The sequence below is a fragment of the Rhinolophus ferrumequinum genome, chromosome 19, assembly GCF_004115265.2.
Source record: "Rhinolophus ferrumequinum isolate MPI-CBG mRhiFer1 chromosome 19, mRhiFer1_v1.p, whole genome shotgun sequence".
Taxonomy (NCBI): domain Eukaryota; kingdom Metazoa; phylum Chordata; class Mammalia; order Chiroptera; family Rhinolophidae; genus Rhinolophus; species Rhinolophus ferrumequinum.
Window position 1 is genome coordinate 11,528,204 of NC_046302.1, and position 18,141 is coordinate 11,546,344.

Below are 18,141 nucleotides of genomic sequence, written 5' to 3' on the forward strand. Positions count from 1 at the left end.
TTAGGTTGCCCATATTAAAAACTTTGTTTTTCATTTTTATCAAAGTTACACTTATACAAAGTGAAGAGAGTTTTGTTATAAAACACTTGTCTTAAGACCTTTTTCTGCCACTTTCATTTATTTTAGCTGATTGGTATGGTGTTTATCCCCTTGACTCTAAACATAGGTTTGTTTTGCAACTTCTTGACTTTTATGTGGGATTCTCACTGTGGGATCCTCACTATATGGATGGAGCTCTTTCCTCTCCCCGCCTCCCCATATTCACGCTCTTGACCCCATTCATCTTCTCAGTATAGGTAGATCACAATTTCAGTTAGATCAAAATTTTTTTTTTACCCACAACACATTAGTTATTGTAACCAAGAGGAATATGTGTTCACTTTTGTATTCTAAAAGGAAATTGGCTTACAAGAATTTCAGGCACTTTCACATGTTTCAATATCATATTACTTGAAAGGAAAAAATGTTGGTAGTTCAGAAGTAAGTCTTTAGAATAAATGGGTAAATCAGTAGGTTTTGGTTCAACTTAAAGGGTCTTTTAGATATATTTGTTTGATAATGTTTACATAATTTGAACGAGCATATTTGAATTCATGCATTCACTTGTTCGTTCTTTGTCCAACAAATAGTGTGCTGTGCTCCTGATATTATCTGGTACTAGTGACAAAAAAAATTAGAAGAGACTTTCAGTTTCAAATTCCACACGTAAGGAGCTTGGAAGTTTCCACTCCATCCTAACAAGTAAAAATCTGAACAGACTGGAAAGTTAACAACTCTTCTTGGATCTGAAAGTGAGGAGAAGACACAAGGCAAACCACTGTCCCCAAGATTAGAGAGATAGACAGGTGAATAAAGGGGGTCATGGCTTACTGGGACAGAGATTCATGAGCAGAAACCACCATGGGAACAAGCAAACCACCATGGGTAGAACAAGCCAAATTGTAGACCAAGTCATAAGGGATTCCCACAATTTTGTGAGATTTACTGATAGAAGCTGGACAGGGTTCAATCAGGAGCTCAACCACAGAGAAAAACTCCTTCATATAGCTGGCAGGGAGAAGGGAAAAGGAATCATTTTGGAATATTTTACAGCACTGCCTTCTTAATAAGGTCTGCCCTCAGGGGAAAACAGGGAACCAGAACATAACCTGCCGGGGTTTGACCAGAGCCTAAGTGACCTGGGAAGGGAAACACTTAACACCACCCAGCTCTAGCCGTCCTGTCCTCCTCAAGGAGGAAAACAAACTGAGAAACAGTTGTGAAATTCAGTCCAGAGACAAGGGCTCACTATAAGATTGAGACCTAATCACAGGACTGTAGAATGCTCTGCCTCTTTTTTCACCTCACCCACATTATTAAAGGGCTCTTTACAACAGGTCCTTTTACCCAGTACATCATAGTTGGGAATCAAGAAAAATATTACAGAGCATACTAAAAACAAACAAACAAAAAAACACATTTGAAGAGATAGAGCAAGCCTCAGAACCGACATAGGAGGGATGTTAAAATTATCAAACTGGAAATTTAAAACATCTGTGATTAGTATGTTAAGGATCCTAATGGATAAAGTAAACAGCATGCAAGAACAGATGCGAAATGTAAGCAGAGAGATGGGAATCCTAAGAAAGAACCCTGAAGAAATGCTAGAGATAAAAAGAAAACACAGTAAAGGAAATAAAGAATGTCTCTGTTGAGCTTATCAATAGAGTGGGTATTGCTGAGGACACTTTCTGAGCTAGAGGATATCACAATAGAAACCTTCAAAAATGAAAAGTAAAGAGAACAAAGACAGAAAAAAGCCAGAATAGAATATTCAAGGACTGTGGACAACTACAAAAGGTGTAACATGCATAATGGGAATTCCAGAAGGAGAGGAAAGAGAGAACGGAATAGAAGTATTTGAAACAATAAGGTCCAAAAATTTTCCCAAATTAATTTTGAACATCAAACCACAGATCCAGGAAGCACAGAAATCTTCAAGCAGGATAAATCAAAAACAAACAAAACAAAACAAAAAAACAGGAAAAAATAAAAAGTACAAGTAAGCATGTTAATTCCAAACTACAGAAAATCAAAGATTGAAAAACAAAAAGTCCTGAAAGAAACCAGAGGAAGATAAAACACCTTACAATAGAGGAACCAAGATAAAAATCACATCCAACTTCTCTTCAGAAATCATGCAAGCAAGAAGTGAGTGAAGTGAAATATTTAAAGTGTTGTGAGAATAAAATTACCAACCTAGAATTCTGTACTCTACACAATTATCCTTCTAAAATGAAGAAGAAATAAAGACTTTCTCAGAGAAACGAAAATTGAGGGAATGTGTTTGCCAATAGACCTAGCAAGAAGTGTTAAAAGAAATTCTTTAGAGGGAAGGAAAATGATATAGGTAGAAATTTGGCTCTACAAAAAGAAGGAGCATTGAAAAAGGAATAAGTGAAGATGAAATAAAAATTAAACTTTTATTTTTCTTATTCTTAATTGATCTAACAGATTACAGTTTGTTCAAAATAATAGTAGCAACAATGTATGCCATTATATGTTTATGTATGCTTGCTTATATATAAGTAAAGTGAATGACAGCAATGATACCAGAGACAGGAGAAAGGAATTAGTAATATTTTCTTATTATAAGGTACTAACATTACTTGTGAAGTGGTATAGTATTATTTGAAAATAGACTTGGATTAGTTTTAAATGTTGTAAACTCTAGGTAAATCACTAGAACAGTTTTATATATATAATTGATATGCTAAGAAAAGAAAATGGAATCATATAAAATGCTCATTTAAACCACAAAAGCAGAAAAAGAGTGGAAGACAAAAATTGGAACAAAGAAAAAGGATAGCAAATGGAAAACAATAATGATATGGTAGTTATCAATCCAATTATATCAATAACTACTTTGGATGTCAGTGGTCTAAATGCACTAATTAAAAGAGAGATTGTCAGAGTGGATCAAAAAACATGACCCAACTATATATTGTCTACAAGAAAACCACTTTATATATGAAGACACATACGGGTAAATGGATGGACCATGCTAACACTCATCAAAAGAAAGCAGAAGTAGCTTAGCTATATTAGTTACAAACAGAGCTGACTTCAAAGTAAGGGAAGTTATCAGCAATGAAGTAATAAAGATAATGATAATGATAAAGTTGTCCATATACAAAGAAAACATAACAATTCATGTTGTGTATTCATCTAACAACAGAGCATCAAAATGCATGAGACAAAAGCTGATAAACTGCAAGGAGAAATAGATGAATTACTATCATAATCGGAGACCTCAACACCCCTCTTTAAGAAATGGACAGATCCGACAGGCAGAAAATCAGTAAGGAAATAGTTGAACTCAACAAAACCATCAGTTAACTGGATAGATTATTTCATCCAACAACAGAATACACATTCTTCTCAAACTCACATTGAACATTCACCAAGACAGACCACATTCTGGGCTATAAAACACAACAAATTTAAAAGAATAGGAATCATACTATGTCTGTTCTCAGACCACAATCAAATTAAACTAGAAATCGAAAACAGAAAGATAGCTGGAAAATCCCAGAATACATGGAGATTAAATGACACACTTCTAAATAACACATGGCTCAAAGAAGAAATCTTAAGATAAATTAAATAAAATATTTGGAACTAAATGAAAATACAACTTATCAAGATGTATGGGATGCAGCAAAAGCAGTGCTTAGAGGGAAAGTTATAGCATTGAATGCATGTTTTAGAAAAGAAGAAAGATCTAAAATCAGTAATCTAAGTTTCTACTTTAGGAAACTAGGAAAAGAAGAGTAAATTAAATCCAAAGTAAGCAGAAGAAAAGAAATAATAAGAATTAAAACAGAAGTCAATGACATTGAAAACAGGAAATCAGTAGAAATCAAGGAAACCCAAACCTATTTTTTTAAATGATCAATGAAATAGATAAAACTCTAACCAAGCTACCTAAGAAACAAGAGACAGGATACAAATTGACAATATCAAAAATGAAAGAGGGGACATCAATGTCCAGATCCCATGGACATTAAAAGGATAATAAAGAAATACTCTAAACAACTCTATGCCCACAAATTTGATAACCTAGATGAAGTGGACCAATTCTTTGAAAGACAATCTGCCAAAACTCACACAAGAAGAAATAGATGATATGAATAGGCCTATTATCTATTAAATAAATTAAGTCAGCAACTAATAACCTCTAAAAACAGAAAGTGCCAGACCCAGATGAATTCACTGGTAAGTTCTACCAAATATTTAAGGAAGGAATTATACCAGTTTTCTACAGTCTCTTTCAGAGGATAGAAGGAGAGGGAATACTTCCTCACTCATTCTGTGAGGCTAACATTAATCCTAATAACAAAACCACACAAAGACATTATAAAAAAAGTACAGACCAGTATCTGCCATGAACATAGATGCAGAAATCCTCAACAAATTATTAGCAAATCAAATCCAACAATGTATAAAAATTATACACCGTGATCAAGTAGGATTCGTCCAAGGTGTGGAACACTGGTTCAACATTCAAAAGTCAATTAATGTAACCCATCACATCAACAGGCTAAAAGAGAAAAAGCACATGATCAAATCAATAGATTTGAAAAAAGCATTTGACAAAATTCGACACCCATTCGTGATAAAAACTCTCAGTCATTTATATGACTAAATTAGAAGTTGCTATTTATGAAATTGATGTACTAATATATGTAAATTGTAAGAGTGGTAGGAAAAATACATAACCTACCCATGGCTTCAGAAATTTTAGAAATAGTGCCTCTTGACACATTCAGTTCATAAGTGGACCTGGATGTTTGTATTTCTATACGCATTTCCATTTTGCTGATACCACCCATGTAGTTACATATTATGTAGTTACTTACATAAATCATTATTTATGCACTAATTCATATTGTCCAGTGTGCTATTCAATGTCCCTATAGAAATTTCTGTACAATAAATGTCTTTAAGTGGAAATTTTGGAACTTATGACTAACTGGTGTGGTTTTTCACATTACAATTGTAATTGTGTAACATTTCTCCTTTGCCATTAGTTTTCTGGGAATTATTTATTTACAACAATCATCCTTAGACTACCAAGAGTATATATATATATATCTTAGGTTACCTGGGATAATCATGGATTATCCCTGTTGTAATTGTGTAATCATTAATAGTGTTCCTTCTTATTCTCAAAATGTCCCATTTGGACAATAAATTATGTGGTCCCTCAAGATATAGTCACCTTTTCTTCTCTTTCATGTGCCTCATATCCTGCTATTCTTAATTCGAAATCCTATCTTCTGTGACTCTAAGCAGCTCAAGTCCTTTATGATTTGATGGTTTTATCAGTAATGAGTGTAAATAATGTATGATTTAGTAGAAAAACCTTCATGATTTGATGTAGGATCCAGATGTAGAAATTCAGAATGTCAGAACAGATGGAGAACGCATGCTGAAACAATGTCCACTTTAAGGACTGGTGTCCTGAATGGAAGAAGAAGGGCAGCAGCCCGGTGAATCACCAGGAAGGAAATGGCCTATGAACAATGAATGTGTAGTGTGTGCCACTTGTGTGCTTAACACTCTATAAATCTTATGGCAGAGCTTCTGAAGATATTTATGTTAGTTATAACTATAAACTGAGTTTGAGATTGTTTGTTCTCACACTGTTTATGAAGAAGGTTTTTCTTCCCAGGATATTACCCACAGACGTGAGGCCGTGGAGCCCCTAATGTGGTTGTTACAATGCCTAAGTCTGATGAAATATTTAAGGATTTCTTAACAAGAATTAAAGCCCTGAGGATGCTGTTAGAAATGTGGCATTTATATTTCTTGTGGGAATCTTATGGGGAAACATATCTTATGGGAAAAACTAATTGTATTTGTTACACCAATAACCATAGAAATAGAGAAATGGAAACTTATGTAGACATTTTTGTCACAAATGGAAACTTTTGCAATTGAATGTCCTCTGCATTAGATCTTCATCCAGGTTTCTCTTGGGCTCATTGTCTACAAAACTGAAAAAGAGCTATGACTTTTTTTAAAAGTTAGGTTATAGGTTTTTTTTTTATTGCTTTAGATAAACTGTGAGTTTGATGGCAAGTCCAGTTGATTAACAACCTCGTTGCCATGGCAATACCCTAAAGAAGCATTTTTAAAAGATCATCCAAAACCACCTTGAGCAGAATAACCTTATGATAGTGGTTTAAAAAAAAGCAAATTCTAGGCATCACTCCTGACCACCTGACCACCTCCACTCAGTGACTTGGAGTCCTGGTGCGGACAGAGGATGGTTGGTATTTTGCTTACTAAATTTTGAAAAATACTGTTTAAGAGATATGATGAATTTGGGCAGTGATCTTGAAAACTGAAAAGAATTTTAGAATAGCTATAGTGAAAACTATTAATTTTCCAATTTAATGATTAAAATATTTTCTCCTATGATACTTATTATAGGAGTGATCTTGAAGAACGATAGAAACAATTGCATTTGTTGAAAAAGCAGGTGGGTTTACAGGGAGGTTAGCAGGGAACGAGAATTGAGATAATTTACCAAGAGTGGGTGTGGAAGCAGTGTGAAAGACTGTAGGGGCCTCCAGTTCCAAACCTACTGGCCATGAGTTCAGGCTCATGGCCTGGGGAGAGAGGGTTTTCAACTCATAATGACTTGAAAATGGTGGGCCCATTTCTTAGTCCCTATGTTTCTCAGTAGCTTTATATGTAAAATGGAGATAATAATATGTGAGAGTAAACTTTAAAAGTATATACACTTTTTGTTATAATGTCTTTCCTTCATGTTCCCTCCCCTTCTGTTCTTGCCTGGATAATACACATGTAAGCAGATTGGCTCAATGTGGAGTTAATCTTTGATATGCAAAAGTATAGGTAGTTCTGGACTGCAGCCCTTGTTATTCTATGTTATTTTATTTTTATTATATTTAAACTTTTTATATGTAATTTACATTTTTATATTTTAAAAATGTATTTTACCTCTGCTATAATAGATTCTTAGATACAGTAATCCCAAATATTCTCACAATTTATATTCTTGTATGGTTTTTTCAGTAAACTGTTCTCAGCGTAAGTCTGGTTTTGCCTTTAGTGGGGGTATGATCTCAGCAAACCTCTTAAAAGTTTCCTTTCATCATCTATGAAAACAACGTATTGTGGACATTAAGTGAGAATACATCTATTTTACAACTATGCCTGGAATGTGTAAACACAGTGGAAGGGAATCCCCCTGCCTTACCCAACTCTCCTGCTCCTAGATTATGGTGGTATTTTGTGAAGGCGTGTCCTGCAGCAGAACACATGTCTGGCTTCCATACTATTCCTGCATCCTCCAACGCCATCCCACAACAGAGCCCTGCATCGTAGGAAGTAAGATTTACTGTAGTCTTAGTAGCACCAATGGTTATGAGTAAGTGGTATTGGGATAATAACTAAAGACTTGGTTGTTCTTTCTAGATTGAAATTTAGGGTAACTTTAGTTAACTAAAGATGTATTCACGTAAAGCTAGAAGAGTTCAGGTACAGTACAGCCTCTTTGGAAATAAGTTCACGTCATATGTACACTTGTAATGCTTTCACCATAAACCTTTAAAACAGATTAGAGGTCTATGACACTAAAATATGCATATCCAATAAACCTGTTAAACTGGAAATTAAAAATTTTAAAGCTATATCGGAGGAGCAAACAAGTATAATAATTACTTAAGCTAATAAAATTGTTGTGACTGAACATTAAATTTAGATCCAGTGTTTCTAGATAAATAACCACTTATTTTTCCACTGCTCAGAGGAACAGCATGGAATGATGATTACGTCACGCATCTTACTCAGCCAGTGGCTTCTGAGGTCTGACAATGGGTAAGCCACTGTGCTAAGAATCACAGGCAGCTAGATGACTGAGGCACTGGCAAAGCTCAAGGGAAAGTTCCCAGTGCGGGTGTTGGGCAGTACGTGATAAAGCAAATCAAGCAAGCAAGCAGTCCAGATGATTGACAGCTCTGGAATTACACTACAGAGTGTGTCCTTGGCTTTTTATATGCTGATCTTATTCTTAAATGTCCAAGTGATTTTACCAGTCATTAATAACTCATGCATATAATGTTAATACGATCAGGAAACATCACTGTCCATTTAAGGATAAGAATCTGAGACTGGTTGATTCAGTTATTTGTCCTTTGTTTTCCAGTTTATTAAAACCTGTGCAAAAAAAAAAAAAAGTCTATATGTTTATTCAGCTTTATGCAAACCCAAATATGTGAAAAATCATAAATATATGAAATACAGTGCTGAAGATGAGTTGGTTTTCAAACTGATTCTTTGCTTTACAAAAGGACTCTGTAAATATTCTTCAAATGCCAATCTCCTCTATTAACTTGACCATCTGGTTAGAATTCTTAAAATTGGATTTTCACTCCAGAGATATGAAAATATCTTTCATAAAGATGCTTATGGGTACAGATTTAGGTTATATATTCCATGTTTAGACAGCTTTTGCAGGGAAGGGGAGCCTCGCATCATTGGATTAAGAGGGGGTATTTTTAATTCCCATGCTTTCATTATAATTATATACAGCCTTGGAAAGGATAATTTAATATTTCTTAATGAGCATAAGGGAAAATGTTGAACTGAGTACATAAAAACATTGTATCTGCTTTCAAAGTATTTTGTTAAGATACTATCTTTTTACTTTTTGAGTTTTTAAGACCTAAATTCCACAGTAAGATTTCCAGGTCCAGGGACAACAGCTGAAATAGAAAGGCTTTTTCCCATGAAGCAAACTCTTGCTGGAGTGTTTGGCCTGTCTTGTTTGTGCTTAGAGGGTGTTTCCTTGCTTTTGAAACATAAAACAGTTGCACTGCAAACTTTAAAAAGAAGGACAAATTAATAGTTTAAAATATTAAAGCTTGAGAAATCTTTCTATTTCTTCTTCACCCCGTTCATTATACATACTTACATAAACTTCTCTCTGTTGGTAAAGCAGCCAGCATCATTCTGGAAAGAAATGCCAATTTTGCCTTTCACAGCTAGAATATGCTATTTCCTGATACTGGAAGTATTATGCAATTTGTCTAGGGTGCTGAAACATCATAGTAAATATAGTAAAAACATCAGCAAAGCCCCATGTAACAGCAGCTGAATATAGAAATATTTTAAATAAGTTAACTTCAATGAGATATAATTTACAAATGATAAAATGTACAGATTTTATGTGTGAATTTTGATGAGTTTTGAAACGTTGTCGTGCAGGGCGGCCTGTGGGGTCTCTAGTCCCGCTTCCCACATAAGAACGCAGGATATGGTGAGGCCAAAAAGGAGCACCCATGGAGCCATAGGTAGGGGAGTCACACCACTATATTCTCTCTGGCAGCCGGGCAAGACACACGCAGTAGTAGCCCCAGGATCTGCAGTTCGCCATTCACTACTCTGCCTGCCAACCAACCAACCAATCAACGCAGGCCCGCAGTTACATCAGTAGCCAATTAGCCAACCGGTCACAGCCAACGGCCAACCAATCACAGTCAACGGTCATTCACTACCCGAACCAGCAACTCCCCAGGCAGGCCAAGAGCCTGGAAACTGCTCTCCGTGACTCTGTCCCCACACATGTATATCCTATAGAATCCCACCACAATCAAGATTTGGAATATTTCCCCACTGAAGGTTCCTTTGTGCTCTTTTATAGTCAGTTCCACTCCCCACCCCTTCTTAGACCACCATGGGTCTGATTTCTGTGCCTGTTGCTAAACTTCATATAAATGGAGTCATACAGTATGCATTATTTTGTGTCTGCCCTCTTTTGCTCAACATGGTCTGTTTGACGCATATTCACGAGTGTATAAACAATTTATTTTTTTATCAGTGACTAGTATTCACTTCATGCATATACTGTACTTGTATGTGAATGTATATTCACTTGTTGGGCATTTAGTTGTTTTGGGTTTTGGTTATAAATGAAACTGCAAGGAATACTTCTTTACAAAGCTTTATATATTCATCTCTTTTGGGTGGAATTTCTAGGATTCACACAGTTGGCACATATTTAAATTTATAATGAAGTAGCAAAACATTTTCTGGAGTAATTGTACAATTTTACAGCCCCCTTCTCTCTCCAACACTATATGAATGTTCTGGGAGCTTCACAGCCTCATCAATAATTGATTTTGTCAGTCATTTGTCAGTCAAAATAATTGATTTTGTCAGTCAAATATATAAATAAATTAAATGACTGACTTTAATACATCACTTTGGTTTCTCTGATGAATAGTGTAGTTGAAAATTTTTAAATTTGCTTATTGACCATTTAAGAGCCTTCTGTTTTCACAGTCTTTCCAGTCTTTTGCCCATTATTTATTGAGTTGGTTGTCAAGTCTTTTGTTAGGTAAATGTATTACAAATGACTGTGGCTGTCTTTTCCTTTTTATTAATGATAATTTGAAGAACACAAGTTTTTGATTATGATGAAAATTGAATTGAAAAGACAAAATGGTCTTAATGAGTGAACAGATATAGAAACTCAGTGAGGATATGGAAACTATAAAAGAGAAACAAATGAAGTTCTAGAACTGAAAAGCGAAATAGCTGGAATAAAATCAGTTTATTATTTTATGAGTAGTGCTCTCTGTATATTTTGCTGTTCTTCTTAAGCTTGCAAATTGTCATTTGGACCAAAATAGGGAGATTTTTTGACATTCCTTCAACTTTTGTTTTGTTTAACCACATTCCTGCTCTATTCTCTCTCTCCTTTCCTTCTAGACTCCAAATACATGTATATTAGAACAGTTGATATTTGCTTGCAACTCCTGGAGGCTCTGTTCATTTTAAAAATCTTTTATTATGTGCACTTTAGATTAATAATTTCACGAATCTATGTTCATGGTTCACTTACCCATTTTTCTGCCATCTCCAATCTCTTGTTGAGCTCATCCAGAAATTTTTTTTCAGCTATTTTGCCTTTCAGTTCTAGAACTTCATTTGTTTCTCTTTTATAGTTTCCATATCCCTGCTGAGTTTCCATATCTGTTCACTCATTAAGACCATTTTTTCTTTTAAGTCCTTGAACATATTTTAATAGCTACTTTAAAATCCTCATCTGCTATTTACAACATCTGAATCATCTCAGAGTCTCTTCCTATTGACTGCTTTTAAAATATTAAGTATGGCTCACATTCATCTGCTTATTTACATGTCTAATAAATTATTAATTCACTATTGGCCATTATTAATGACATACAAAGTTGCGAGTATTTGTGTTCCTTTAAAAAGGGGAGCATTTGCTTTATCAGACAGTTAATTACTGGTGGTTCTTAAACTTGTTGAAGCTTGATTTTTACCTTATTTGGGGCTGACCTACAGTAGCTCTTACAGTGGGTCATGGTTCTTACTTCAAAAGTGTAGTCTTTTTGGTGTCTCAGTCAAATTCTAAAAGTATTATTGTAATCTTTCCACTCTTATCTCTCTCTTCTCCTAGTAATGTGTGACCTCGACTATCTTTGTATTACTCTCAGCTCTCTATATCAGCTGCTCTCTGCCTGGCTTCACCAAGTCTTACCTTGCACATCCCTTGACTAAGGTCTTGTGTATAATATCCATAGACTTCTGGGACTCTCTTCTTTGTAGCTCTATCTTTTCCAGTATTTTGTCCTCCACTGTTGAGCTGCTTCATCAGCTCTGAACTGCAATCGGTCTCCTCAGCACAATATGACTTCTTTGTTTATGTTTCTTCTCCGTGTGCTGCTCTCAGGAAATTGTCTCTAGGCTGATATTCAAGGCTCATCTGGGTGAACTTAGGGATTACATTTCTGTACTGCCTATTATCTAGTGTCTAAAAACAATCACTTCATATATTTTGTCCAGATTTATAGTTATTACTGTGATAGCACTCTGTCAAGTCCAGAAGCCTAAATTTGGTAGAAATATTCTTTTGAAAGTTATTCTTAAGATCATTGGTTCTCAAACTTGAGCATATATCATATAACAAGGAAGACTTGTTAACACACAGATTATTAGGCTCCACTTATTAGAATTTCTGGCTCAGTAGGGCCCCAAGAATTTCTGGCTCGGTTAGGCCCCAAGAATTTACATTTCTAACACATGCCCAGGTTATGCTGATGCTGCTGATCTGGAAACCACACTTTTAGAACGACTTGTTTAGCAAAATGGATCTGGAGAAAAATACTGGGACTTATTTGGGACTTAGTACACACAATTTTGCTGTTGTTTTTTGTTGTTGTTGTTGTTGTTGTTGTTGTTGTTTTTGGTCCTATGACCTGCATAATAAACTTATATTTCAGTTGGTTTATTATAATGCTAGCATCTTACTCTTTATATTTAAAATATGGTATTCTAAAATCTTTGAATTTTTTTTTTGATTTGAAAAGGATAGATATTACTCAGCCATAAGAAAAGGTGGAATACTGCCATCTGCAACAACATGAATGGATCTTGAGATTATCATGCTAAGAGAAATAACTCAGACAGAAAAAGTCAAGACTTTTCTGTCATGACTTCATTCATATGTGGGAGATAAAACTGAAAGCAATAAACTAACAAGACAAACAAAAACTCATATACACAGACAACAGTTTAGTGGTTACCAGAAGGAAAAGTGGGAGGGGGTGGTAGAAGAGGGTAAAGGGGGTTAAATATACTGTGATAGACTGACTCTGGGTGCTGAACACACAATGCAGTATATAGATGATGTATTATAGAAATGTGCACTTGAAACCTATATAATTTTACTAAACAATGTCACCCCAATGAATTTAATACAAATTAAAAAAGAAATGGATAGATTCTCCATTTGATTGATAGTCAGAAACAAAAAATATATGAGAGTAAGTAGAGTTATAAAATAACAAAATATTATCATTCTTGTTTTGTTGTCGCACAAATAAATTTGATGTTTTGTGTCCAATATGAATCATCTAGAGCATGGAATTTGATAAGTTTCAGACATAAGTATTTGGTTTTGGTTTCATAAATTGGGCTTCATTTTAATTTATTCTCAGATTTGTATGTATGTATATAGTGGTGTGTGTGTGTGTGTGTGTGTGTGTGTGTGTGTTTATTTTGTAGATAAAATGCAAAACAGTGATAAACAGTAGAGTTGCTAGATCTGGGTCATACCTCTTTTTCAGGTTTCCCCAAATCTTGCACTTTGTCCAATAATAGCTATAAAGATAGCTATTAATCTATCTACCTCAGTAGCACATTTTGTCTGCTCTCTTCGCCTCCATTGTTCCAATGGCTCCATCTCTCCTCCAGGCTTTTGAAGTTTATTGCTTCTTTTTCATCTCTAATCCATGCGTCTCCTATCAGTATAAGGTTTGTACTGACGTCAAGCCTTGGTGACTCTTATTGATGATGCTGACATGGTTCTTGCTGTGGCTACCAGAATAGGGGATATACTTGCAGTATTTCTTAGTAGGGAAAGTGGATTGGTCTTATCTCTTAAAATTCCAATCCCTGAGAAATTTTTTCTTTACAGATTTCTTTCATTTCTTGTAAAACGTGGCACAACAGCTTTTGGTGGCTAAAATAGAAGGCTGTTTGATAGCACATTTTAAATACTGTTTCAGCTGTACTGTGTGATTAATAAAATTTCAGTCTCAGTTTTGGAGATTTGTTTTCCAATATTTGGATACAGGGATAGTGAAACTAATTACTAAATATTAATTATTCAACAGGTTCATTTTGATGGCTGGGAACACAAATATGATTATTGGATGGATGTAGACAGCCCTGACATTCACCCAATTGGATGGTGTGATGTAACAGGGCACCCACTGGAAATGCCATATGGTGAGTATTTTGTCTTTGTTGTTGTTTTTTAAATACGTAGCCTGAATTCCTACTTTAATGCTGTGTTTAATGTTATTATAAGTATTTGAAAGTTAAATATCAGATAGGTGAATTGATTAATCATTACTACAGCTGCACTGAAAACCAGTTACTCACAATTAATCCTCAAAGGGCATGCTTCATATAAATGAGATGTTATAAATGTTAAGAATTATTTTGATAGTGTTGTCTATATAAAGGAATCTTTATTTATTTATATTTTAGTTTGGAAAATGGAGCCAGGCCTAAATCTGTCTAATTTTGGCCAATTTTATTTAGCTAAAGTATGTTTTATTCTTTTTTAAACATTCCATCTTATTGATTTTTTTATAGAATAGATTATAAAACGTTTTAGAAAAAACAAATATTTTAAATCTCAGCAATTAAAAAATTTAGTTGTAAAAATTTTATAAAACCTTCTATTTTATTGGTATGTTCATTATTTCTGTATTTCTAGCTACTTAAAGTTAAGGAAGAAATTAAGCACCCTAATATCTAATGAACCTGGAACCAAAATATCTTATTCTTTTGTCTGCAGGATTCCTCTGATCAGAATAGGCTGCCATGACTAATAACTAGTTTTAGACACATGTGCAAGCACTGTCCATTCTTATGTTTGTTTTGCTCTCTCACTGCATCTGTTGCCCCCTTTTTGGCTTCTTGGGATGAAGCTAGCAAGTTTCTGTTAATGATGTTTTACATTCAGTCAGCCCAAAGATACTGGAACCTTAGATCTAAAACGACCAACTACATCTTTGAAAGAATTCCTTAACTTCTTGTAGAAAAGTCCCTGAATTAATAACTTAACAAGCATTTTTACATTTTGATTCTTCAAAAAACATACAGTCAATAAGGTACAGGTCCTTTAGCAATCATAGGGCCTGTAGACAGAGAATGTAAAACAAGTCAGTACCATGTTGTGAGAAAAGTATAAGCATTTGTGCTTTGTGGTTTCTTTGATCCTAATTTTAATTCTCCTGGATTTCAGCATGCCAGGCCAAACGGTCCTCACTTTATGTTAACCGCCCCCGTCGCACTCACGTGCACACATCCCAGTAACTTTCTGTCATCCCAGTAACTTTCTTAAGTAGGAATGATATAAACACAGGTGGGGATGGATCAGCATTTCAGGTACAGGGACAGCTCTCTTCACTCCACCTCACCCATCTCCTGCTCCTTTGTCAAGCCGCCTACCTGGCTTCTTGACTTGAGTGTTTCATAAGCATGCTGAAGCCTGTGGATCAAACCTGAACATCATCCCAAGCCAAAAACTTGCTTTCTGGTGTAGTTCCTACTTGCTTACAAAGCTCCTACTTTTTTTTCAGAGTCATGCTGGACTCTGCTCCCACCTTACCCTGTCCTCATCCCAATACAACCAGTCATTAAGTCTTGATGATTCTCTCTTAATTTCCCCAAAATCCATCTTTGATTCCCACTCCTCCCTCCCAATGCCATTGCATTATTTGTGCTCCCAGCCTACTTAAAAATGATTCACAGAATATGGTCTGCAGTCTGCTAGGGAGTTGCATCGAGCCTAGAATGCATCTAAAAATTTAAGTTCCAGAGGGACTATAGCCTAGTTGTTACAAGTGTGAAGTATGGTGTCATGATGCTTGGATTTGAATTCTAGTTTTACTGCTTCCTTACTGTGTGTCTCTGTGTGTATTTCCTCATCTATAAAATGGAGATAATAATAGTATGTCTATCTCATACATTTATAATGATGAAATGAGTTAATATATGCATAACACTTTAAAAACTGCCTGACCCATATTATGTGCTCAATAAATGTTAGCTGCTATCAGGAAATTATAAGGATTAAAAAATTTGAAATTGTGCTAAAAGTAACATGTGACTAGAGTTTTCAAAATATTTTTAATTCAATTTTGTCTTAAGTTTTACGTGTTGGAAATATTATAAGATTCCTGTTTTGTGTGCTCACACCCAGATAATTGAAATCCCTATAATTTGGGGGAACGATAACTTGGAGTTGGCTGTCTTCAGTTCATCATGATATTCTTGTACTGCTGTGCTTGCTCTTTTGCTATAAATTTATTTGGATTAATCATGATAATATGGTTTATTATAAGTTGCTCAATTAACCCTATGGTTTATAATTATTCATATGTACATCACTTGTCTTATTAATTTTTAAATAGCTAGATTTTAAGACATGTTTATAATATGGTTCAATATCATCTATCCCCCTTTTGTTAAAGCAAAAATACACAAACACACACACACACACACACACACACACACACACACACACACACTACACATTTCTACTCCAGAATTCATTGTTATTTATTTATTTGTCATTGAATTATTTCCCCACTGGAATGGGGGAACGAACAAATGGTTCATCTAGGAACTGCAAAAAACAAAGTTTGAGATTCTGGCATTGACTGTTGTAGCAGCTTCATGACTTGCTTTTCTCTCGTTTCTTCCCTGTAATAGTCCGTATAAAACCCAAATCTTACCTTATGTTCTCCACGATGATAATATTCAATACTTTACAACATTCAATCACTAAGGCCTAATAGAAGTTCTTAAGATAACTGTGAAAGCCTCTTGAGTGTGAAAACTTGAATGTTCCCATTCAACTTAGAAGAGCTCCAATTTGTATGGCCATGTGAAGACAATTTCCTCTTAGCTGTCATTCCCAGCAATAGATGCTTACCTTCAGGTCGCCCTGTATCCCCCTGCCAGGTTAAACTTTCCTTTTCTCATGCCATGAGGGCACAATTTGTCTGTTTTATCTAATATAGAGTCCTTCATGGTGGACTTTTTCTACACTTAGAAACAAAATAAATACTTAAAATTTAGCACTATTAAGTTGTCAAGATCTTTTGATACTGTTTTGCATTCCATGAATGTCCTTATAAAGATATAAAAATATCAGAATTAAAAAACCCTGACTAAATTGGTCATCTAACTGATTTTCTTTTGGCAATCTTTTTAGTTGTATCATTTGGAAACTGTAATCCCAGTCACATTTGATGTGAAATTTCTTTAAATAGAGCTCATTTCTTTTCCTATATTGTTAATTATCTGCCCACAGATTACCTGCTTCATTGGGCAATGGGATGTCTGATATCTCTTGCTTTGGAAATTAACCAAGCTTGAGAAAAAGATGGACTGTGGAGTTAGAAAAACTTGGATTTAAATTTCTATTCTGCTCTGACTGACTGTGCCTTTGGGCAAGTTATTTCATCCTTGGGATTTGTAGGTTTATGAGATTAAATACCTTAATGGCTATTTTCATTTGTCTGGTATACAGTGGCCCTTCAGTAAATAGTATGACTGTGTGAAGAGCACAGGCCATTTGCTTTCCATACCACTGTGTCTCTTCATTGATTCAGAAAATTCGGAGTTGACTTTATTTCCTAAAACTTAACACAACCAGTATGGTATTTTCCTAGGTACTTGTTACAATTGCACTATTCATAAAGGGGTTGCAGATCACTGTGTGAATACTGAATATTATTTAGGACAGGTAAAAACATTTAGAACACTAACTTAGGCTTAAGATAAACCCCATTGAATTGAGAACTGAAGAACTAAGCTGTACTTTAAAAAATAATCTGAACACATCATTGCAATTCTGCACCCAGTTCCAATGTGTGTGGTTTTTCCTCACACCAAGCAATTCTCCTATACCAGCTGGATGTCCTACAATTCAGTTCCATTCTGTCACTATATACCTGGAGATAGCATCAGATTTCACAGGTGAAGGGCTGAGAGCCACAAGACTGTCCCTACTTCAGAGGCCAATCACAAGTGCAAGTTCTTACCATGGCTTCTGAAAAACTGGCTGTAAATCAGAGGTTTCCACAACCCTCTCTTTGGGTTCAGTTAATTTGCTAGAGCAGCTCACAGAACTCAGGACACCAGTTATGAAGAGATACATGCGGTTAGGTCCTTAACAAAGAAGCTTCTGTCCTCGTGGGGTTTGGAACCCAACACTGGGATGTGGATACATTCTGATTCACTCACCCAGAAGCTCTCCAAACCCAGTCCTTTTGAGTTTTTATGTCGGCTTTATTACATAGGCATGACAAATCATTGTCCACTGGAGATTGAACTCAATCTCCAGCCTCTCTCCTGTCCCCACAGGTCAAGGGGTGGTACTGAAAATTCTAACCCTGTAATCACATGGTTGGCTCCACAGGTGACCAGTCCTCTTCTTAGGTGCTTTCCAAAAGTAGTCATCTCATTAACATAACAAAAGACACCTTTATTGCTCTCATCACTGGGAATTCC

The 18,141-nt window shown here is 35.3% G+C and overlaps 1 protein-coding gene across 1 annotated transcript in view; it reads left to right on the top strand.

Annotated features, from left to right (window-relative positions):
- L3MBTL4 (L3MBTL histone methyl-lysine binding protein 4) overlaps window positions 1-18,141 on the top strand; it is a 329,281-nt gene that overhangs the window by 123,695 nt on the left and 187,445 nt on the right. Inside the window, exon 12 of the mRNA XM_033087485.1 lies at window positions 13,722-13,836. Coding sequence (XP_032943376.1) covers window positions 13,722-13,836 — 115 coding nt within the window. The remainder of the gene's footprint in view (window positions 1-13,721; window positions 13,837-18,141) is intronic.